The sequence below is a fragment of the Macaca mulatta genome, chromosome 20 (assembly GCF_049350105.2).
Source record: "Macaca mulatta isolate MMU2019108-1 chromosome 20, T2T-MMU8v2.0, whole genome shotgun sequence".
Lineage (NCBI taxonomy): Eukaryota > Metazoa > Chordata > Mammalia > Primates > Cercopithecidae > Macaca > Macaca mulatta.
This window is the reverse complement of record NC_133425.1, coordinates 21915981-21939979: the sequence shown is the minus strand read 5'-3', so window position 1 is coordinate 21939979 and position 23999 is coordinate 21915981. Positions and strand designations below refer to the sequence as shown.

General features: G+C 44.2%; 1 protein-coding gene and 1 long non-coding RNA gene across 7 annotated transcripts in view; one reads left to right on the top strand and one right to left on the bottom strand.

The window, feature by feature from the left end:
- Positions 1-15897, bottom strand: part of METTL9 (methyltransferase 9, His-X-His N1(pi)-histidine) — a 53808-nt gene extending 37911 nt beyond the window's left edge. For 4 of the 6 annotated variants that reach the window (XM_015125785.3, XM_015125786.3, XM_077986519.1 and 1 more), the window contains exons 1-2: positions 13241-13519; positions 151-341 (exon numbers count right to left, since the gene is read on the bottom strand). In XM_015125785.3, coding sequence (XP_014981271.2) covers positions 151-341; positions 13241-13405 — 356 coding nt within the window. In that variant the 5' untranslated portion in view covers positions 13406-13519. Of the gene's footprint in view, positions 1-150; positions 342-13240; positions 13520-15804 lie in introns of those variants that run through there. The other 2 variants (XM_077986520.1, XM_077986521.1) reach the window with 1 other exon arrangement.
- LOC144338113 (uncharacterized) lies at positions 13891-23657 on the top strand. The gene is made up of 3 exons (XR_013411941.1): positions 13891-14461; positions 15344-15470; positions 23182-23657. It is a non-coding gene; the product is annotated as an uncharacterized LOC144338113 (long non-coding RNA).
- Positions 23658-23999: the final 342 nt, after the last annotated feature.

Below are 23999 nucleotides of genomic sequence, written 5' to 3'. Positions count from 1 at the left end.
AAATGATGGACTAACTGCCAAGGTTCTGACTAGTAGAAGTATTGTAGCTCAGGTAGTCAACATGCTGAACAAGATAACTTTTCTTTTTGTGTTTTTCCTTTTGTAAACCTAAGGATAAAGAAAAAAAATAAATGTCCAAGATTCACTTACCCATTGATAGATGTTCTAGACATAAACAGGCTAAAAACAGATGACACAAAAGAATGATATAATTGGATAAATAGCCAGCCCGATTTCTCAATGCTGTTGTTTAAGAAGATCTGTGTTCCTTGATCAAGGTAACTCTGAACAAAGACAGCCTGGAGTGATTCGCATAATTTCTCTCTGTTGCACACATACCACTAAAAAAAAAAAGAAGAACAAAAATTAAAACACATAACCAAAGTGTCACCTAAGAAATCCAAAAACAAAAAACCAGAAGACTAAATCAAATCTAAGATTTCCAAATATTACCTACCATCTCATGATACTCTGAGAATAATCATTTCTTATACTCATATAACCTATAAAATATAAAGCACTTCTTCAGACATGACTTCTCATTTCATTTTCTTACAGCCCTCAAGGTAAGTCGAGTGGGTGAGGGAAGGGTGGAGAGGCTTTTGGGTCATTCAGCTTAGTAGGCAGCAGAACAAGACCATAGCTCAGGCACTCGGACTCCCAGCCCAGTGCTTCAGTCACTGTATCCCTGAGATTTAGAAAGCTCTGCTGGCCTCTCTTTCACTGAGATTCAACATCAGAAGGCAAACAGCTGGCAGTATCCTTGCTTTTAGATAAGAAAACAGTCACATAATCCAATGCCTTAACTCAAAACCACCCAACAAACCCAAATAGCAAAGTAAGCAACAGAATTTAACACTCCAGTGACCAGATTAAGTTGCCTTTCTTCTTGTGGGCTATTTAAAAGAGATCTTTAGAAATCTTGAGGTGTGCTTTACAAATAGGTCATATGACATTCCTACAGAGGCAACATGTGCTCAAGAAAGATTAAGAAGTTACTTAAGGTCATACTGCAATCAATGAGAAGACCAAGTAGTAACATGCTAAGACCCAGATTTCCAGGAATTGGCTCTACCCAGAATCCACATTCTAGAACAAAATTCAAGAGCTTCACCTACAGATGAAATTTATAATCTTTCATAATAAATGAGTTAGCATACCAGAGAGGTGGGGAAGCAGACTGTGTATCAGCTTTACACAGTGTGTGTCAGCCCCCAGTCAAGTCCCGGCTCTGCCCTTCCTATGTGAGCTCAGACAAATCACTTAATCTCTGAGCCTCCATTCATTTGTAGACTAGAGACATCACTGGTGTCTATCTATCCTGGTAGGGTACTACAAGGATTAAATAAGATAATGTAGGCAAGGCCTCAACATAACACAAAGCACATAGTGAGAATCCTACAATAATAATAGCAATGAGATTCCTCTAACATGGCCTGAGAAATAAGAGTAAGCCCCTTAGGTACAGTGATGAAACTACAAAGTATATCAGTTACTATTAACCCATTATCTGTCATGAAACACAAATTTTTCCCAGTCAACCGGCCAAGAGTAATTTGCTTCCGCCTGACAAATATGACCTTTTATCAGCGGTAGACGTCCCATAAGCGCATGCACAATTGGTGGACCAGCTTTACAGTCATACTAAGCTTACTAAATGTTCAGTGAAATCTTAAGTAACATTCCCGATGCTAACGTTAAAAGGAACTAGTTACAAATCAACACAAACAAAGAGACACATTAAATCTCAGAGATTAATCATTTTACAAACTCTGTTCTCTAAACTGGGTAAACTAAGCCTTTCCAGTTGTGGACTGATTTGTGCTAATTTGCCATTTCATCACAGTTATCAAAACTGCTTGGACTTCATATATAAAACTATTTTTATTTTTCCTACTCTATATGACAAGCTAGGAAGCTTTTTACATTCACTGCCTACATTTTTTTCCCTCGGTCTGAAAATGTTCTCACTTAATGATTTTCTAATTCTTAATACTCATTGTGCCTGAAGTTATGCTCCAGTGCAGGTCATAAACCGTTTTTTATTATACTCATGACCTCCTGGTGCACGTTCTGAACTCTGTAATATGGAGGCCACTCTGACTTTTATTTATTTTTTATTCTCTGAAATGGCTAATCAAGATGAAAGCCATCACCTTGATAAAAGGCAATCAGGTGCATTCTATTAATGTGGATGAGAAGTCATTCAAGTGAAACAGAGAAGCTAAGAATTCCTTGGCATCCACTTGTAAATGGACTAGAACAACAATAGATTCTGACTTCCAGAACCAAGCAGGAACTGGCACCATTAACTGCAAATAGTGCTTTCAAGCACCAAGAGGAAAACTCAAGTTTTTAATAGCATTTTTCTTAATTCATCAACATTAACACGTGTGGTTGAACGTTTACTGTCACACAGGTCTTTCAGGAAAGAAACTGCCTATTGAACAGAATGTGCTACAGAACAAAAACAGAGCAAAGCTCTTCTCTGTAAAAAGAAAGGTGAAACGTATGTCCTTTCTGACCATTTGCATGACACAAATGTCGATTTCACAGCAGCATTGCCAGAAAGTGAAAACAAGTCAAATGTCCATCAAATAGTGGATAAACAAGATGTGATAATAGATTCATATAAAATAATAGCATATTCTGCCATACAAAGGAATGAAGCACTACTTCATGCTCCAACATGGATGAACCTTGACAACATTATGCTAAGTGAAATAAGTCAGTCCACAAAAGACCGCATACCGTATAATTTCACTTCTGTGAAATGTCTTGAATATGCAAATTCAGAGATAGAAAGTAGATGGCAGATTGTGGCTGCCAGGGGCTGGGGAGCTGGGACAATGTGGAGTGGCTGCTAATGGACATGAGGTTTCTTTTTGGGGTGATGAAATGTTCCAAAATAAATACTGGTGATGGCTGCAGAATGCTGTGATTATATTAAAAATCAATGGATTGCACTCTTCAAAAGGATACATTCCATGGTATGTGAATTATATCCCAATAAAACTGTTTTTTTAACACACACACACCCCTCCCTAAATATGTAGGTGGCAGTTAGATCTTCCAGAAATTAAAAGTGGCCTGAAAACGTAAGTAACTTAGCAAACCTCTTAAAATACAAATTTTAAATGCAAATCTGATCACATCACTACCCTGCTTAACAGGAACCTTACGATAACATTCAAAATGCTTAATATGGCTTACAAGGCCCTACACAATTTTTGTTCATTCTATGTCACCAGCCTCACCTCATGACATTCCCTACCAACCCATGACCCCTGGACCCTCAGTCCATCACACTGCTCCAGCCCTTCGTTCTTTTTTCTGGAAGGCCCCTTTCCCGTGGCTGTCTCACATGGTATTTGCTCTGCCCCCCACAATTCCCACCACCTAAACCACTCTCTCTTCACCTGGTTCGTTCAACTTCAGCCTAAATATTTCCTAGGTATATTTTCCTTCAAAAAGAAAATATACCTAGGAAAGGCTAGGCTAGGCCCCCTGTTCTAATACCCTTTCATACATCCCATTTGTCCCTTCAGTAATATTTACAATCTCTGGATTGAATAATTGTAGACAATTGCATATTCAGTGCCTATCTTCCTAGGTAGACCGAGAGCTTCATAAAGGCAGAGAAAATGAATGGCTTCAGTGCCTGGCACAGATACAGACAAACAATAAGTGTTCATCTACAGGCAGTCTAAACAGATAGAATTTGGAGTTTCTAACAAAATCCTAGAGGAAACATAAGGATAACCACAGAGACCGCTGCCATGGGGTTTCTGTCAATTTCTGAAACTCTGCAAGGCCTTGCTTAAACCTAATTTTGCAAACAGTGGTTAAAGCTACCCACTCACCACAAAATTACATTACCACAAGCAAGGAAGCAAGCGATGAAGGAAGACACCAACTGAGCACCTATCATGCACCAGGCACCAAGCCAAGTGCTTTACATTTCATTTACCACCTTGCAACTTCTGAACAAATGGGAAGCCTAGGGTCTCTAAGCAGCTCCAGCTGATTCAAGCTCCTGCTCCAGGTACCCGTTGTTTTATAAGCGTTTCTTTCAAAGAAGCTTCTCTTCGCTTAACTCTACCCAGTGTGTCTGCTAAAGAAAAGAAAGCAGGACTATCCTGCCAATTAAACAGAACTAGATGTGTGTAGAGAAAAGATAACCTGGTCTAGATAGTAACGGAAGTCCTGTAAGCCAGGGTTTCTCACCCTTCACACTACTGACATTTGGAGCTGAATGATCCTCTGTTTCACGGGCTGGCCTGCACATTGTAGGATGTTTAGCAGCATTCCTAGCACTTACCCATCAGGTTCCAGTAGCACTACCCCAAGGGACAGCCCAAAATGTCCCAGGCATTGCCAAATGTCCCCAGGAGGCAAAACTGCCACTGCTTGAGAACCCATACATGGACTTACCCACAAAATGTCACTGTACTGACTCTCCAGTAATGTTTCCCACTATCCCAGCCTAACTATAGTCTAGGGACTCCAGCTGACTGAATTAAAAGATGGACTCGATCGCCTCAGGGAACCTACATTCCAGAGTGAAAATAAAATCAGAAACCAAGGGAAACAAGTAATGTGACTATGATCTTGAAGAGGAGCTTCACAGCCTTAAAGGAGCAGTCACCTTGCCCTTAAGGTGAAATACCAAGGAGAGAGAAAATCTGCAGGAACCCCTGTAACCCAATGGGCAGGCCTCCTGGTTTCGCCTCTCTCCAGACAACCCAGCTTAGATAGAAAGCTATGCTGAGCTCACAGCACTGGGTGGCTTGTCTGTAGGCTCCCGTGTACTTTCAAGCAGGTGAGTTCTTTGTTTTTGTTTGTTTTTGTTTTTGTTTTTTTGAGATGGAGTCTCCCTCTGTCTCCCAGGCTGGAGTGCAGTGGTGCGATCTTGGCTCACTGCAACCTCTGCCTCCTGGGTTCAAGTGATTCTCTCCCTTCAGCCTCCCAAGCAGCTGGGATTACAGGCACCCACCACCCCACCAGGCTAATTTTTGTATTTTTAGTAGAGATGGGATTTCACCATGTTGGCCAGGCTGGTCTCAATCGCCTGACCTCAGGTGATCCACCTGCCTCGGCCTCGCAAAGTGCTGGGATTACAGGTGTGAGCCGCCGCGCCCAGCCGCAGGTGAGTTCTTTGAATGTGTGCTCCTCAAAGACTACAGAAACAAAGGTGCACAGGCAAGAACAAAGTACTATGCTCGTTAAATTCACACACTGACAGGACTACGTGCCCGCCCTACTGTGAGGCTGGACTCCTTGGCTGGAGCCTATCATATCTGAAAAAGCATCTTATTAGCATCTGCCTTTAAAGCTCACTCAAATGTTGTTCGATCTAAATAAACAAGGGAAACTTTTAAATGACAAACTCTAATCAAATGAGAATGATTACATTCAGCCATCTGCTGATGCCAAGTACAGAACAGGATGTGATAACTAAACATAACATCTAAAAATTACAGTAAATAGCAATATTCTCTCTACTGGCAACACAACTGCAAAGACACTAACAATTGGCCAGGTAGTAAACAGCCAAATCAGGTGGCTGCCAGGCGTTCTGAATGCATGTCTGACAGTATTCGCCAAAGTGATTAAATATTAGGTCATATTGTGTTAAAAATTTCCTGGCTGGCTACGGTGGCTCACACGTGTAATCCCAGCACTTTGGAGGCCAAGGTGGGCAGATCACTTGAGGTCAAGAGTTCAAGACCAGCCTGGCCAACATGGTGAAACCCTGTCTCTACTAAAAATACAAAAATTAGCCAGGCGTGGCGGCAGGCACCTGTAATCCCAGCTACTAGGGAGGTTGAGGCAAAAGAATCACTTGAACCCAGGAGATGGAGGCGGTAGTGAGCCCAGATTGTGCCACTGCACTCCATTCCGGGTGACAGAGCAAGACTCTGTCTCAAAAAAAAAAAAAAAATTTTCATTAAGCCCATGAACTCCTCCTAACATTTATATAACCTTGGTTGATGAATCACTCGTTCAAAGCAGGAATGCAATTTTCCTATAAAATTATATTTGCTAATCAGACCAAAGAATATGGTTAAAAGTTTTTCTGAAATTATTTTTGGAGTTTATCAACTAATCAAACATGTAATATATAACATATCCAAAATACAACATTCCCAAAATACAAAGGATTTAAGCACACTAGCAGAGTCAGAAAGTCATTTTTAAAACTGACTGATTTTAGATAATGTGGTATAATAAAAAATACATATTTGGTCTTTGTCCCAGGTTCCTGATAGAGTTCCTAAAACCCTTGGAGAATCTCAGGATGATAAGGATATCTTTTGTATGCTAACAAGATGACTCCTGATGGGGTGGGAGACCCAGATAGCTTCAGGATGGGGACCAGGCTGTGGGTACAAGGTTCAAACTTTCAGCCCCACCTTCCAATCTCTAAGGATGGGAAAGGAGTTGAAGACTGAGTCCAATCATGCCTATGTAATGACACCCCTAAACTACAGGGTCCTGGCAGCTTTTGGGTTGCTGAATACATTGATATGATGGTTGGGTGGCTCATCGGAGGAAAGAGACACTCTACACCACCTCCTACACCTCACCCTATCCACCTCTTCCACTTGGCCGTTCCCCGATTGTATCCTTTGTAATAAACCAGTAAACCTAGGTGGGTTTTTTAAATTATTATTTTGAGACGGAGTCTCGCTCTGTCGCTCAGGCTGGAGTGCAGCAGCATGATCTCAGCACACTGCGACCTCCGCCTCCAGGGTTCAAGCGATTCTCCTGCCTCAGCCTCCCCAGTAGCTGGGACTACAGGCGCCTGCCACTACGCCCAGCTAATTTTTTGTATTTTTAGTAGAGATCAGGTTTCACTGTGTTAGCCAGGATGGTCTTGATCTCCTGACCTCGTGATCCACCCACCTCAGCCTCCTGAAGTGCTGGGATTACAGGCATGAGCCACCACACCCAGCTAATTTTCTGTATTTTTAGTAGACACCAGGTTTCACCATGTTAGCCAGGATGGTCTTGATCTCCTGACCTTGTGATCCACCCACCTCAGCCTCCCGAAGTGCTGGGATTACAGGTGTGAGCCATTGCACCCCTAAGTATTTTCCTAAGTTCTATGAGTCATTCTGTTATAGGAAATTATGGGGTGGGGTGGGGTGGGGTAAGGTGAAGGTAGAGTTGTGGGAACTCCCAAATTTGTAGTCAAGTTGGACAAAAGCACTGGTAGCCTGGGGACCCAGGACTTGCAGCTGGCCTCTGAAGTGAGGGCAGTCTTGTGGGACTGAGCCCTTAACTCTGTAAAGTGTGATCTTAACTCCAGGTAGTTAGTGTCAGAACAGGATTGAACAATTAAACACCCACTTGGTGATGGAAAAATAGAGAATGGCTGATGTCAGGAAAAAAAGACAACACATGTAAGAATCTTTTTTCAACTTTAAGCCTTACAAAAAGCACGCACAAACCAGATAAAGGCCAGAACTTCAAGCAGCTGTCCTGTTCTCATCTAATTCACAAACTGCAAAATCTTCAACTAGCATTGTGCACACAGCTACCTAACTTCAGTGTCCACACAGAGTCCTCAATAGAATGAGGGCAGTTTCCTATTCAGAAGGTAAGCCTAGGCCAGGAGCAGTGGCTCACACCTGTAATCCCAGCACTTTGGGAGACTGAGGCAGGAGGACTGCTTGAGGCCAGGAGTTTGAGAGCAGCCTGAACAACATGGCAAGACCCTGTCTCTACAAAAAATTTAGAAGCTACTCAGGAGACCAAGGCAGGAGGATCTACTGAGGCCAGCAGTTTGAGGCTGCAGTGAGCTATGATCGGGCCACTGCATTCCAGCCTGGGTGACAGAGCCAGAACCTGTTTCTAAAAAACAAAAAAAAAAAATGAAGGCAAGCCTATTTTTACCACACCACAGACAACACAAGGTTTACTAAGAGGGGCATCATAAAGCAGGAGAAAATATGTTGCCTTGAAACCAGACAAAGCTAGGTGCAAAGCCCAACTCTATCATCCATTAACTCTGCGCTATTGAGCAAGTCTCTTATCTCTCTCAGCCTCACTCTTCCGTATGTAAAGTGCGGATGATACCACCAACCTCCAAGAGTTCTATGAGGACCAGTGGGGATAACATATTTGAAGTGCCTGGCACACAACAGAAGGCCAGTAACTGTTCATATTTCCTTCCCCTTTCTCTCCAAGGCAAGGGCTGGTCAGAGGAGAAGTGCAATTCAAGGGAATGCCTAAAAACCACACTGTAAGTCTGGGCATCCAGCCACTCTCAAAAGAAATGGGTAATCAAAGACCCAAGGCATTCAGTGCTACCAAAAACAATCAGAAAAGCTCCACTGCTCAGGGTCTATGAACACAGAATCTTTTCTGAGTTGGCCAGACCAACTCCTTCAACAGACCTTGACAGCTAAGGATTCCAAATTCACATTCTAAGACTTTACAATGCAATCAACTCAGTGCAGACATTTCACCATAGACACCTTGCATTTAAGCACAGCACAGGAGTAAATATTCAGACCATTCACCATTTTCCCACAAACAATATAAACCCAACCCATAACCTGTTTATGGGAGATTTCAATGTGTAGAGTGACAGGCACCCTCATATCCATGAGGGGAATCAATTAAAACAGATTAAATTGCTTCAGCTTTGACTTAATAACAAATTACTGACAATCCTCACTGCAAATACTAAGTACTCACTCCCTGTAGGACAGGATAATCCTAAAATTTTAACAAAGCTTCAGAGGGTCTACACAACAGAGCTTTTTACTGGACGCCATTAGGGTCTTCTAGGGCACCTCCAAAGAGAAACATAAAGACTCCTGGTATATCCAGCACAAGAAAGAGATTGTAACATTCTGTGAAATTGAAGCAAACACTTGTTGGGGTTTCAACACAGATTATGAGGAAGGAGAGAAATCCTTTCCGAAGTCTCTTTGGTATTCAGCTACAAAGGCCTCCAGACTCTCGAAGGCAGTTCAGAGGAGGACACCAATCCATCACTGTCTGTCCGGCTTAGCTGGCTGACTATCCTTGAAGCATTGTTAACTCATGCCTGACTCCAGTCTGCCTCCACAAGGTAAATGAGGGCTACAGGGAAAGGAAACACTCCGTCCTTTAGCACAGTGTTTGGCTCTGGCTAGGCTGTCCAAGTATTTTTTCATTTGGGGGAAAAAAAGGATTTTAATTCTTTCTTGAATTCATCATCACTTGTGGGCACAGCACAGTTCTGAGCTTATATAAGAAAGTGAAAAAATAAGTCACTCCTATACACATACTTGCAATTTTAAGTTACACCTTAGTAAGTCCAGATATTTAATGTTATCTGTGCTTTTAAAACACCTTGCAGTATGTCACCTGGAGAAATCGTTGTGGTTTGGTTCAACGAGTTCTATAACAATTTTTTCACTCCATCAATTGAGAAGCTATTGAACGGCTATTATTACCAAGAACCTGGGGCCTACGGGTCCTTTCATAGTTTCAGTAGCTCCGTAATAGATGCATTAACTTTAAGCACCAGGTGCAATGCAACAAAAAGAATAGATCCTAAGTTTTTTGTTGTTGTCTTTTTAAATTCTGAGTCTGCCAACATTGAAAAGTGACAATACCTACTAGAGTCTCACTGCCTGCCTCTATTTCTTCCCAGAGAGTCAATCTACCCACCCTGCAACCTGTGATTACGAATATGCTGTTGGAGGCTGGGTACAGTGGCTCACTCCTGTAATCCCAGCATTGTGGGAAGCCGATGTGGGTGGATCACTGAGGCCAGGAGTTCAAGACAAGCCTGGCCAACATGGTGAAACCCTGTCTCTACTAAAACTACAAAAAAATTAGCCGGGTGTGCTGGCGCACGCCTATAATCCCAGCTACTGGGAGGCTGAGGCATGAGAATCGCTTGAACCCAGGAGGTCAAGGCAGCAGTGAGCCGAGATTGTGCCACTATACTACAGCCTGGGTGACAGAGTGAGACCCTGTCTCCAAAAAAAAAAAAAAAAAAAAAAAAAAAGCTGTTAAGAAAGCTGGGAATTTCTCTTGCAAAAATTCTTTATTCTGTAAGAAGCCACATAGTAAATGTTTTAGGCTTGCAGGCCATACAGTAGCAAATATGCTGCTGTTGTAGCCTGGGAGCTTGCAGACCACAGGTAAATGAATGTGGTAGTTCTCTTTCAATAAAACTTTATTTGTGGGCTGGGCATGGTACCTCACACCTGTAATCCCAGCACTTTGGGAGGCCCAGGCAGAAGGATCACTTGAGGGCAGGAGTTCAAGATCAGCCTAACCAACACAGTGAAACCCCATCTCTACTGAAAAATACAAAAATTAGCTGGGTGTGGTGGCATGCACCTGTAATCCCAGCTACTCAGGAGGCTGAGACATGAGAATTACTTGAACCTGGGAGGCAGAGGTTGCAGTGAAGCAAAATTGGGCCACTGCATTCCAGCCTGGGTGACAGAGCGAGACTCCATCTCAAAAAAAAAAACTTTATTTGTGGACACAAATAAATTTGAATTTCATAAATGAAACTTCATGTATTACAAAATGTTATTTTGATATTTTCTTGGTAACTATTTAAAAAATATAAAACCATTCTTATTTCATAGGCTGTAAAAAATATGTCTGTGAGACCAGTCTGGCCTCTGGGCCACTTCCCTGATCTAAGTGAAACCCTGCTTCTTGCTTGCCTAAAGTGAAACATAATCCCAGTTTTGAAGCTAGCACACCAAACCAAGTTACTAAAATGGCACTGCTTGCCTCTCCAAACTACACTAACAAAATAGCAAAAACTACACTACACTAACAAAATAGCAATTTTTAATGAATAAACATTGCCCAAGATCTCTCTTTTAACCACAGAATCCTCCATCATAATTCCTTAATAAAATAACCAGAAGGAAAACTTGCACTAAGTATGGTTCAATCAAATCCACAACCCTGCTTTTATGCAACTCCAAAAGAACCAGATGTGGCTGGCTATGGAACTCACACACCCAACTGAACACTTAGAAGACCTTGTATAAAACTATTAATCTGAAGGAGGAAAAACAGTTACAGTTATTTCACAAGCAACGAAGTTATAAGGCAAACACAGGATCCCGGAATATTAAGTGGAAAACAAATTATCAACTCAGCCACAGTGCAGAAAGGACAGTTTCCTACTTTATCTCATGGTGGTTTCTACAGAGCTTTCTTCTGTTCATTTTAATCTTTATTCATGGACTGTTATCTTCATAATATGAATGTATTCATGTCAAAATAATGTCTGGATTCATTATTCTAAGGAAAAGAGTTGACCCCTCCCCCAAATATTCAGAAAATACCAGATTAAGTCTTCACCCTAAAGAAATTATCTGCCCAGTTGTTAGTGAAGGGGTATACACACGCACGCACACACACACAATATATAGTATCTGAAATAAATGTATCTGAAACCAGTATTAGTCTTCATTAGAACCTAACAGATTCAGCTTTAAAAAGGTACACAATTAGAAAAGTATCCTCTGCTGGGAGATATTCTGAGGCTATGTCTACAGCTGTAATTCTACCTCCATACAAATCAGTGTTGAAACAGTGTTTCAATTTTTAAGATAAGTGCAATTCTTTTATGAGCAATGAAAACATATCAAGTGGCTGCAGGAGGGGTAATCATGATAAGTGTTATCATAAATACCAATAGCTAAGAGACTCAATCATAATCCCACATCAATGGAGATAAACCGCTTTTTCTCCTATCCAGCACCTTATTTCTATCAACTGCTTAAAAATGTTAAAAATGACATTTCTAATTCATTGTCTACACCACTGTTCCATATGTGACATTCTGATAACCGTACAATTAACGGTACAGTACTTTGAGTTGTCTCTATATGAACTAAGTAAATAATCCATAGGAATAAATGTGGCTTTGTAATTTAAGTTCACGTACATTCCTAACCATATCATACAAGTGATCAATGATACTGATATTGCATCTAACAAACTGCAGTGGCTGAAGGCTTTCAAAAAAATTTACAGAAATTTAGCATTCCTTTACAAATAGAAAAAAGTCCAATATAAATATTACTAAAAACGAAATGCTACTTTTCTAAATTGCTCTATCTCCTTCTTAGACAATTCTCTACCCTCATTAAAACACATGAAATCAACCTGGGTGTAAATTCTCTGAACACCTGGCATAATAAAAAAGTAACGTAGGAAAATGAGAAATATATGAAAATGATGAGACACAAGATGATATAGGGAATAATTAGTGATCCATGGAAAAGCAAAATGTACTATAAATGCTAGCTATGACAAGACAACACTCTGGCAGAGTTCAAAAGCCTCTTTTCAATGAATTTAACATTAACTGCAAACTGTGTTACGGTCAAATACGAAACATCTCACCTAATTCTACAGTTAACCTGTACACGTTTAAGTTGCACAAGACCGAGCTAATGAAAAGCCTACCTACCAGGTCACAGCGCAACGCTCACGATGCATAACTACAACTCCCTCCCGTCCCGTTCGGTTTTAAAAATGCTTCCTGTAAAACTTGCATAATCTTCCTCCTCATCACACACAATCTTTCCAGCAGGCTGACTAAATCCAAGTTTAAAGGAGATCTCTGCTAGGTAGGAGGGGAAGGTTCCGTAGGATGGGAGCGACAACCTGTCAAACCCATTTTTTAAGCGCTTAGGGGGAAATGTCACCCGAATCAGCCCGGAGAGTTCAATGGCTTGCGATGTACAGTTACATTTCTTTTACGACCCTTTGTACGTTCTGCGATTCAACGAGACAAAAAGAGGTGCTGGCTTTTCGTTTTGTTTCTCGGGGGTAATGGATCTGGCCGGGTCTCTTCAGTCTCAGGCCTCGGTGCCAAGCGGGCGCCCCCGGTCACGCTCTGGCCCCAAAGTTCCCCAGTCCCGCCGCCGGGTGTCCGCAGTCACCGCCCGGGACCCAGGAACAATGCGGGGCTCCGGGGCGCTCGCGATCGGGCCCGGGAGGGGGAAGGGGAGGCCATGCCCCGCCTGCGCCGCGGAACAAAAGGCGCTCGCGGGGCCGGGCCCGGGTCCCCGGGGCTCGCGAAGCCGACGCCCGGCGGGGAAGGCGCGGGGAAAACTTTCCGAGAGGCCGAGGCGGAGGGGCAAGGGCCGGGCCGCCCCCTCGCGGAACCGCCCCGCACAATAGCCGGGCCCAGCGCGGGAAGGCCGGGCCGCCACGCCCCCGCCCCGGCCCCAGCCCCGACCCGTACCTGGTCGTTCTCCTTCCTGCCGCCCGCGGCCGTCGCCGGCCCGCCCGGGCCGCTTGTCATGTTCACGTACAGGGAGCGGGTGAGCGGGCTCCGCAGCGTCCACATCCTCTGCGCCAGCCACACGGACGCCAGGCTCAGGCACAGCCAGCCCACCAGCAGTCTCATCGGGGGCCGCGGCAGCTCGCTCCGATCACCGCCGGCGCCGGGGCGAGGAGGAGGAGGCACCGCCGCCTCCGGCCACAGCCGCCACCGCCCGAGCTCGAGCCATCGCGTCCGACTTGCCCATCCAGCCCCCTTCAGGGCAGAGGCTGGGGGTGGGGAGGAGCAGCCGGCGCGCAGCCTCGGCTCCTCCCCCATCCCTTCCGACCGCGGAACGCCACTGCCCCCTGCACCAGTTTCTACCCGGAGCACTTACGAGCGGCCGCGGCGTTTTCTCTCCCGGCGTCCTCCCTCGGTCCAGTGAGCGGGCCGCTGGGAGGCGGGACAAAGGGAGCGCGCATCCGCCCGGAGCGCGTTCTCGTGTCCCGGCCCTGCCTCGGCCTCTGGTAATGGCGGAGGTGCTTTTAATTTTTTTGAGGGGTGAGGCGACCACTTCCGAAGGCGGTAACTGCAGCCCTCCTGCCCCTCTAAGGTGGTGCCGGAAGGACCTCTAGGCTTTCCTGGCCTTAGTCGTTACCTCTGGACCGTCATCCCACTCCACGGCGGGACTTTGACCGGGTCGTGCAGTTAACTCCGGGGGCGCAAAGAGGGGAGTCATTCCTTTTGTGCATCCTGACACACACACAGGTTCTTCCCGGAGACGAATGCTGCCAGTACTGGTTACCCGCTCCGATGCGTAGTTTCCAGTTTGCATTTAGAACCGACCTGCTAGACTCCCGGCCTCTCCTCTCCCCTTCCCACCACCACTACCCGCCTGCCCCGTTCCCCAAGCCTGAGAAGTTGCTGGCTACGTGTTTCTATAAGGAATGAGTGAAAATTCTGCCTTTTAGGGAAGCTACCGCAGCTTGGGTACCCACAAGTAATGTTTTAGATGTATTGATGGCCCTGCCCAAGAATGAAGACCTCAAGTTAGACTCCTTGGCTGACTTGTTTCCTTGAATTAACAAGGAAAGGTGGACCCAACACTCAGAGCGAACTCAGCTCTGGGAGCAGTGTTTAACCCGGATATTTATTTGATCAGTTATAGCACGAGAAGACCTAGCAACATTTCAGAACTGAAGGGTTAAGTACACTGTGTTCCTGTGACTGCAGTTCTTCCTGCTGATAGCCACGCCACAATTAAGGAGTAACATATTTCGTGGGGGTCCCTAACTTTAATACTTTACTAGGTTTGTTTGGAAAGTGCTTTTAACTGCACCAGAAATAATGTAAATGTGTCTAAGTTCAAAACAAAAGAAGTAAACCTTTTGGTTAATTCGATGTTGCGCATCAGAGATTTTCATTTATGAAACAGTGGGGTGGTGAGCCACAGATGTGGAACAAAATCATTCTTTACCCAACAGCTTTTTTTTTTTTTTTTCCTTGACACTGAGTCTCGCTCTGTCTCCAGGCTGGAGTGCAGTGTGGGACGATGCCGGCTCACTGCAACCTCCGCCTACCGGGTTCAAGCAATTCTTCTGCCTTAGCCTCCAAAGTAGCTGGGACTACAGGTGCGCACCACCATGCCCAGCTAATTGTTGTGTTTTTAGTAGAGACGGGATTTCACCATGTTGGCCAGGATGGTCTCCTCTTGACTTCGTGAGCCGCCTGCCTCAGCCTCCCAAAGTGCTGGGATTACAGGCGTGAGCCACCGTACCCAGCCCAACAGCTCTTTTTATTAGCTTCTAAGAATCTCAGCTGGCCACCTTTGGCTAACAAAGATATCTTGTTGCCTAATGTAACAGGCTGTAACAACAAACAAAAAGGCAGAGGGTGGGTGGGAGGCGGTATTTTGTGTTCTCTCCAATATACTTCCTGACTGCTTCCTGCCAAAACCCCAAAGAGCCCAAGCCTTACTAAATCTAGTTCAAACCTCTAGTGGTCCTGGCCCAAATCATCAAAAAGGAACTACGGTAGCAAGTCCACTGTTTATTTACCATGTCACCTCTCCTTCCTGTCTCTTAGGATCAGTGTTAACAGACAAAGCAACTCTGTCACAAAAGGAAGCCTTCATCTTTTTAAAGTGGGGGTGAAAGCAGCAGGAGTGCATAAAATGGCATATTTCCTTTCTGAAGACAAAGGAGACAAAAAGGTATGCCCCAGCTATAGAGTCAGACCACATAGCTGTAGCTCAGAGACTGCAAAATGTTTTCAGATGAACAAGCAAGTAGATGGCTGCTGTAGTCAGAAGGATTTTGGGGTCAGTTGACTGCCACGAAGCCTAACAGCTCAAAGGAGCAGATTTTGTTTTATATCTGAGCAGCTGGCCTGGAAAAAATAAATCACTCATACATTTAAAATACTCTATAATAACCACAAAACACTCAAACCCATGCTCTTTACATTTAGCAGGCACAGGAAGAAACCAGAGCATCCGATGATCAAATGATTTGCCTGAAGGTAGCAGAGCAAATTCAATAGCTGACCTTTCCGTAGAACTTGGTATCCCAGCTCGTGGTCTTTCGATCCATCTAAGAAGCTTTGCTGTCTCTTCTCAGAGAGCCTCTTGAATTACAAATGAGGAGGAAGGAAAACAGCAAGAGTAAATATACGAAGCAGAAGTTCAGACTGCCCATTGGGGACTGCCCCCTTCCTTCATCTGCTAGAATGTCACTACCATATATTAAAACCTCAATTATCCATAATGGAGACGGGAAGAGGCAAGATAACACAAAAAACCAAATAGGAGCCAATACTTGTTCTAACATGATCTTGAGATGCAGTCAGTGATACTCAAAAGACACACAAATGACCCTCTGCACCAAACTCTGCTGATTGACCCTAGGTGTCTAGCTTGGGTCACAGCCCTGCACACAGGCCCAAAATTTTGGCGGGATCACTTTCCTATCTAGATCTCTAGGCAAAGGCTTTATGTTATTGTTGTTCTTTGAAGCTACAAAGTTTGGCATTTTCATATTCTCTTTTCAATTACGAAGTATCATGTTAAGAGAATCCATAAGCAGAGGGTTTGGATCTATACAAAACCTATTGGTGATTGTTATCTCCTTGAAGAGATAATGATTTAAAAAGAAATCATATAGACCAAGCGGGGTGGCTCATGCCTATAATCCCAGCACTTTGGGAAGCCAAGGCAGGTGGATGGCTTGAGCCCAGGAGTTCAAGGCCAACCTGGGCAACATAGAGAAACCCCATGTCTACAAAAAATACAAAAATTAGACAGGCATGGGGACATGCACCTATAGACCCATCTACTCAGGAGGCTGAGGTGGGAGGATCACCTGAGCCTGGGAGGCTGAGGTTGCAGTGAACTGAGATTGTGCCACTGCATGCCAGCTTGGGTGACCCTGTATAAAAATAAAAATAAAAATAACTCATATAATCACTCTTTTTTTTCCCGGAGATGAGTCTTGCTGTGTTGCCCAGGCTGGAGTGCAGTGCCATGATCTCGGCTCACTACAACCTCTGCCTCCCAGGTTAAAGCAATTCTCATGCCTCAGCCTCCCGAGTAGCTGGAATTACAGGTGCCTGCCACCATGCTCGGCTATTTTTTGTATTTTTAGTAGAGACAGGGTTTCACCATGTTGGCCAGGCTGGTCTCGAACTCCTGACCTCGTGATCCGCCTGCTGTGGCCTCCCAAAATGCTAGGATTACATGCGTGAGCCACTGCACCTGGCCATAATCATGTTTTTATGGACAGATATTTTTTATGCTTCTTAATATTCTTTTGTATATCTTCAGAGAAAGATACAAGTTTTTCCCAGTATATTCAATAGAATGTGCCCTGTAGTTATTAAGCAATGAGCACCTCTAACAAAATTAGCAAATGTACTCAACAATTTGTTTAATTAATTAATGTAGGAGATTTTTATCTGAATTTAGTTGATATAACTTCAGTCCTATGCAATGATATCACTGTGGGCCCCAGCTGATGAATTCTAAGTCAAGGCAAAACTGCAGACAGGTTAAACCAAAAAAAAAAAAATTAGCAGCCTAGGGCGGGCACCGTGGCTCATGCCTGTAATCCCAGCTACTCAGGAGGCTGATGCAGGAGAATCACTTGAACCCAGGAGGTGGAGGCCACAGTGAGCCGAGAGCCGAGATCATGCCACTGTACTCCAGCCTGGGCAACACAGTGAGACTCTATCTCAAAAAAAAAAAAAAAAAAAAAAAGGAGCCTCAAGTAGCAGAATTGAACCAGGATGTTAGTAGTTGGCCAGGCGCAGTGGTTCACGCCTGTAATCCCAGCACTTTGAGAGGCTGAGGTGGGTGGATCACGAGGTCAGGAGTTTGAGACCAGCCTGGTCAACATGGTGAAACCCCATCTCTACTAAAAATACAAAAAAATTAGCCAGGGGTGATGGCGTGCACCTGCAATCCCAGCTACTCATGAGGCTGAGTCAGAAGAATTGCTTGAACCCGGTAGGTGGAGGTTGCAGTGAGCCGAGATCACGCCACTGCACTCCAGCCTGGGTGACAGAGTGAGACTCCATCTCAAAAAAAAAAAAAAAAGAAGACATTAGTAGCAAATACAAGTAACACCATGTGCTTCATTGGAGAACTCCCAATGCTACTCATTAGCATAGTAGTTTATCATCTGCACTTTGAGCCAGACTATCTGGGTTTTAAGGTGGGCCCTATGCTTCTTGATTATGCAATTTGAGGCAAATTACTTGACCTTTACATATCTGTTTCCTCATCTGTAAAATGGAAATAATAATAATGGTTACCTATTTCATAAGGATGCAGTGAATATCATGTTATATACTCTAAATATAAAGGGCTTATCAAGTGCCTCAACATTTAGTGAACACTCAAAAAATGTTAATTTGTTTTCACTTTAACTTGGGTAAATCAGCCTCATCTGAGCCTCTCTTTCTTCATCTGTAAACTAAGAGCCATGGTTCTGAGCTGTCTGCTTCACAAGACATTTGTGAGAATTAGATGATCTGAGAGTTTTTTTAACTGTAAAACATCAACCAAAGTTATCATAATAAAGATGCTCAGTGCTAATGTAAAATGCCCATGTGAGGGATCTAGGTTGCCAACCTATGAGAATCTAATGCCTGATGATCTGTCAGAGACTTTAGTCTTTGCAAAGCTACTCTCCATAAAACATTCTCTTAGAACCCATGATGATAACATCTCTTAATAATGTGTCTATCTTCACACATGTGTCTATCCTCATGACATTTCAAACTAACTGAGTGGGGAAAAGAATATAAAACACAAAACTAGGCTGAGGTGGGAGGATCATTTGAGGCCAGGAATCCAAGATCAGCCTGGACAACATGTTGAAACCCTGTCTCTACTAAAAATACAAAAATTAGCTGGGTGAGGTTGTGCAGGTACTTGGGAGGCTGAAGCATGAGAATCACTTGCACCCAGGAGGCAGAGGTTGCAGTGAGCTGAGATCGCACCACTGCACTCCAGCTTGGGCGACAGAGCAAAAGTCTGGCTCCAAAATCAAAGTAAAACAAATAAACACAGAACTATAAAAAAAAATTCAAACCTAAAAACAAAATCGGCTGGGCACAGTGGCTCACGTGTATAATCCCAGCACTTTGGGAGGCCGAGGCAGACAGATGGCTTGAGCCACCAGCCTGGGCAACATGACAAAACTGTGTGTCTACCCAAAAAAGAAAAAAAATAAAACCTACAAAAATTAGTCAGGTGGCCGGGCGCGGTGGCTCAAGCCTGTAATCCCAGCACTTTGGGAGGCCGAGACGGGCGGATCACGAGGTCAGGAGATCGAGACCATCCTGGCTAACACGGTGAAACCCCGTCTCTACTAAAAAATACAAAAAACTAGCCGGGCGAGGTGGCGGGCGCCTGTAGTCCCAGCTACTCGGGAGGCTGAGGCAGGAGAATGGCGTAAACCCGGGAGGCGGAGCTTGCAGTGAGCTGAGATCGCACCACTGCACTCCAGCCTGGGTGACAGAGCCAGACTCCGTCTCAAAAAAAAAAAAAAAAAATTAGTCAGGTGAGGTGGTATGTGCCTGTACACCCAGCTACTCAGGAGGCTAAGGCAGGAGCATCAACTGAGCCTGGGAGGTTGAGGCTGCAGTGAGCCATGACCACAGCACTGCACTCCAGCCTGGGTAACAGTACAAGACCATGTCTCAAAAAATAAAATAAAAATCAAACAGTAAACTCAGATTACCTACTTGTCAAAGATGCCTGTCTTTTTAATAGGAAAGTCTTTTCCCCTCTGATATATAAAATTCTTTGCAGCTGGCTCACCTATTTACCCAGTCTATACCGGCCAGGGCATTTCACCTGCTCACAGAACCTTGTGAACTCCCATGATTTCCTCCCTCATCAGTCTCACATCTGTTTGAGTTTATGTCAGGAATATCAACAGAAAGACAAAGAAATGCCACTTTCACATATGCAATAAATATTTATTGTGTATACGGAATATACCAGGCCCTGGATTTACTGGAATATAAAGCAAAATAAACACAATGTCTCACCTTCATAGAGCTTACTGTCTAGTAAGGAGGCAGACCCGAATACATAATTATGAACTGCTGAGAGCAGAGAAAGGATTTGTATACTGTTACGAGAACTTAGAGAGATCTGACTTAATTGGGGGTGGAGGGCATGAGGGAAGGAGAGTGTGTAGGGAAAGCTGCCCTGAGGAAATGTGCTTTGTGTTCATTTTGATATCCCATTGCTAAACTTGAAAGCTTCCAGATTTCCCAAGTTGCTCCTGGACTACAGGTATCCCCAATAATTGTGACAACAGAAATGGAGATAATGCCAGACAGGCAAGCCCCCAAGTGGCGCTTAGCCCTCTGGGTTCTTGGCTTTGTCAGGAAGGAATTCAAAGGCAAGCCAGAAGCAGAAGAAAACAGTTATGCTGAATAGGCTGTGTTACAGCTCCATGACTGCTCCTGCAGAGCAGGCTGCTACCCCATAGGGAGAGAGTAGCAGCTCAGGGTAGTTTTGCAGCCATATTCATATCCCGCCTCCCCCCTCTTTTTTTTTTGAGACGGGATCTCGCTCTGTTGCCAGGCTGGAGTGCAGTGGCACAATCTCGGCTCACTGCAACCTTTGCCTCCCGGGTTCAAGCAACTCTCGTGCCTCAACCTCCCCAGTAGCTGGGACTACAGGCATGCGCCACTATGCCCAACTAATTTTTCTATTTTGAGTAGAGACGGGGTTTCACCATGTTGGCCAGGCTGGTCTCAAATTCGTGACCTCATGATCTGCTCGCCAGGCATGGTGGCTGGCACCTGTAATCCCAGCTACTCGGGAGGCTGAGGCAGGAGAATTGCTTGAACCCAGGAGGCAGAGGTTGCAGTGAGGTGAGATCGCGTGTCACTGCACTCCAGCCTGGGCAATAGAGCAAGACTCTGTCTCAAAAAATAAATAAATAAATAAATAATTGCATGTAGATTAAGGAGCTGTTTATGCAGAAATTTCTAGGGAAGGGGCAGTAACTCTTGGGTCATTGGATCACTGCCATGGAAAGGGACAGTAACTGTCGAGTGTTGCCATGGCAGTGGTAAATCGACATGGCACACTGGTGAGCATGTCTGATTAAAGCTACTTTTGCCCAGGCCCTGTTTTGGCTAGTTCTTAATCTGTTCCAGTGTCCACTCCAGTGTCCGAGCTCCACATCTGGAGTAGAGTCCTACCTCCTACCTCAGACTGCTCATCAGAGCCTTCTAGAATGTGAGGAATCCCAATGTCCCTCACATACACTCATGGAGTTCTAGAGAAAATGAAATGAGTTGTCTGGACCGCTGTCAGCACAATCCCCTATACACATAGTCAGCTCTCAAATAGTAGCTATGGTGGTTATTATGGAATCATAAGGCAGATGTGAACCTAGCTCTCCTTGCACATGTTACTTAAGCAGTCCAAGAGATGAACAGCCATCTACTTCAAACTTAATCTACTATGAGACACATTCATTAGAGAGAGTTCTTCAACCTAAATCCTGGGCTCCACCAAACAAATCAGTTTCTCAAAAGAATTGTGTGAATTAGGCATTTTATTTTATTTTATTTTTATTTTTTGAGACATGGTCTCTGTTGCCCAGGCTGGAGTGCAGTTGTGCAATCTCAGCTCACTGCAACCTCCACCTCCTAGTTCAAGCGATCCTCCCACCTCAGCCTCCCAAGTAGCTGGGGCTACAGGCACACACCACCATGCCCAGCAAGTTTTTTGTGTTATCTTATAGAGACATGGTTCGCCATGTTGCCCGGGCTGGTCTTAAACTCCTGAACTCAAGTGATCTGCCTGCCTCGACCTCCCAAAGTGCCAGGAATACAGGCATGAGCCTCCATGCCTGGCCTCTAAATTAGGCATTTTAATACACATGTTTTGTACCACCTACGTTGTGCTTTTTTTTTTCCAAGATGGACTTTCACTCTTGTCACCCAGGCTGGAGTGCAATGGTGCAATCTTGGCTCACTGCGACCTCCACTTCCTGGGTCCAAGCAATTCTCCTGCCTCAGCCTCCTGAGTAGCTGGGATTATAGGCATGCGCCACCACGCCTGGCTTTTTTTTTTTTTTTTTTGTATTTTTAGTAGAGATGAGGTTTCTCCATGTAGGTCAGGCTGGTCTCAAACTCCCGACCTCAGGTGATCCGCCCCCTCGGCCTCCCACAGTGCTGGGATTACAGGCGTGAGCCACTGTGCCCAGCCCACTTCTGTATTTATACAGATCCTTCTGCCTGTGCTTCTGAATCCTTAAAAGACATCTTCACATACAGTATAAGCTACTTAAAGGAATGTAAGTATTTTTAAATATATATTTCAACTAAATAATGTCCTTCCGATAACAGGTCTATGAGTCAGTGCTCTGATAAGAGACAGAAGGCTGTTGCTTTCATTCGGTTTCTAGGGCATTTTTGAAGGTCCAAATATCTTTCATCTAGTTTTAAATACCCTTTCAAAACAACCCTGTCCTTGGCCTCTTAATTGCTGTGTTTTGTATGTATGTGGACTTGGTCTTCTTTTTTTTTTTTTTTTTTTTTGAGATGGAGTCTCGCTCTGTCGCCCAGGCTGGAGTGCAGTGGCGCAATCTCGGCTCACTGCAAGCTCCGCCTCCCAGGTTCACGCCATTCTCCTGCCTCAGCCTCCCGAGTAGCTGGGACTACAGGCGCCCGCCACTGCGCCCGGCTAATTTTTTCTATTTTTAGTAGAGACGGGGTTTCACCATGGTCTCAATCTCCTGACCTTGTGATCCGCCCGTCTCGGCCTCCCAAAGTGCTGGGATTACAGGCGTGAGCCACCGCGCCCGGCCTTCATGGACTTGGTCTTCTGAATGACTGCTTCCTCTCTACCAAATTCACCATGGGTATTTATTTTGAAACTAAGTGATCTTAAAGAGTTTGTAAAACATACCACAAAATAACCACATCTCTCCTGGCATGAAATAAAACCACTGTTTTCTTTTTGCACAACCAAAACTGATCAGAAAATGAGGAAGAATACATTTATGAAAGAGGATACTTGAGCAATCAACCAATCTGAAAATCAGACAGAACTATCTCCCTTCTCTGGTGAAAACTATGATTGATTTTTTAATAGCCACAGCTAATCTGAGCTTGTTTTACAAGTTAGCCCAGGATCTTCCTCATATTTATTGTGTGCACAACTCATTCAATCAGAGGAAAGGCATTTGGCTATCAGATCACCAAAACTGTGGCATTGTAAGACTCCCACTACAGTTTTCATCTCCCTTTACGGTCTCCTCTTACCAAGAATTCTTTGTGCTATAGTTTCCTGAAATTGACAGAGTCATTACTGATCACAGCTATTAAGTTTTTCTACAATAGAAACTTTATTTCTAAGTTCATTAGCTTTGCTTTTCTTTTCTTTTTAGACCAGCGTAATGTTCTGCCTCCCAGGCTGGAGTGCAGTGGCAGGATCACAGCTCACTGCAGCCCCCTGGGCTGAATCTATCCTCCTGCTTCAGCCTCCTGAGTAGCTGGGACTACAGGTACACACCACCACACTCAGCTAATTTTTGTATTTCTTTGAGAGAGAGGGTATCGTCATGTTGCCCAGGCTGGTCTCAAACTCCTGAGCTCAAGTGATCTGCCCGCCTCAGCCTCCCAAAGTGCTGGGATTATAGGTATGAGCCACCATGCCCGGCCTAAGTTCATTAGCTTTCTATGCTTAAGTCTTCTGGAGAAGTTTGAGATGTGACAGCAGCAGGCATCAGAGGCTAGCAGCTCTCCCCCACCATGAAGAATTTTTCCCACTCAGATTCCACCTTCCCCCCCTCACACCACCCCAGAGGGCATGGAGAAGCTGACTTTGCTCAGGAACCACAATAAAGTGTAGTTTGTTACATGTGAATATAGAACATGCTGTTCTCCCTCCAACATAAATCCATTTTTATAACCAAAACTATAAATGACAGTGGAGCCAAATTGGCTACTTTTTGGACAGGCATCTTACAAGTTAAACAAATTGCTTTAGGTTCATTATATCCAGTTTTTGCTTTTATAAGAAGACATATTTACAGATAATTTTTACCACATCTACAATGCTCACTATAATTATTCAATGAAAGAAGCCTTCAGGAAAAAAAATCTAAGTTATCCTTGTACAGTTTTGGATTCATGTTTAGAATCTGCAACATCCTGTTTGATTCATGTGCTGGAATTTCTCCATTATTATACTTTTCTTTTTTTT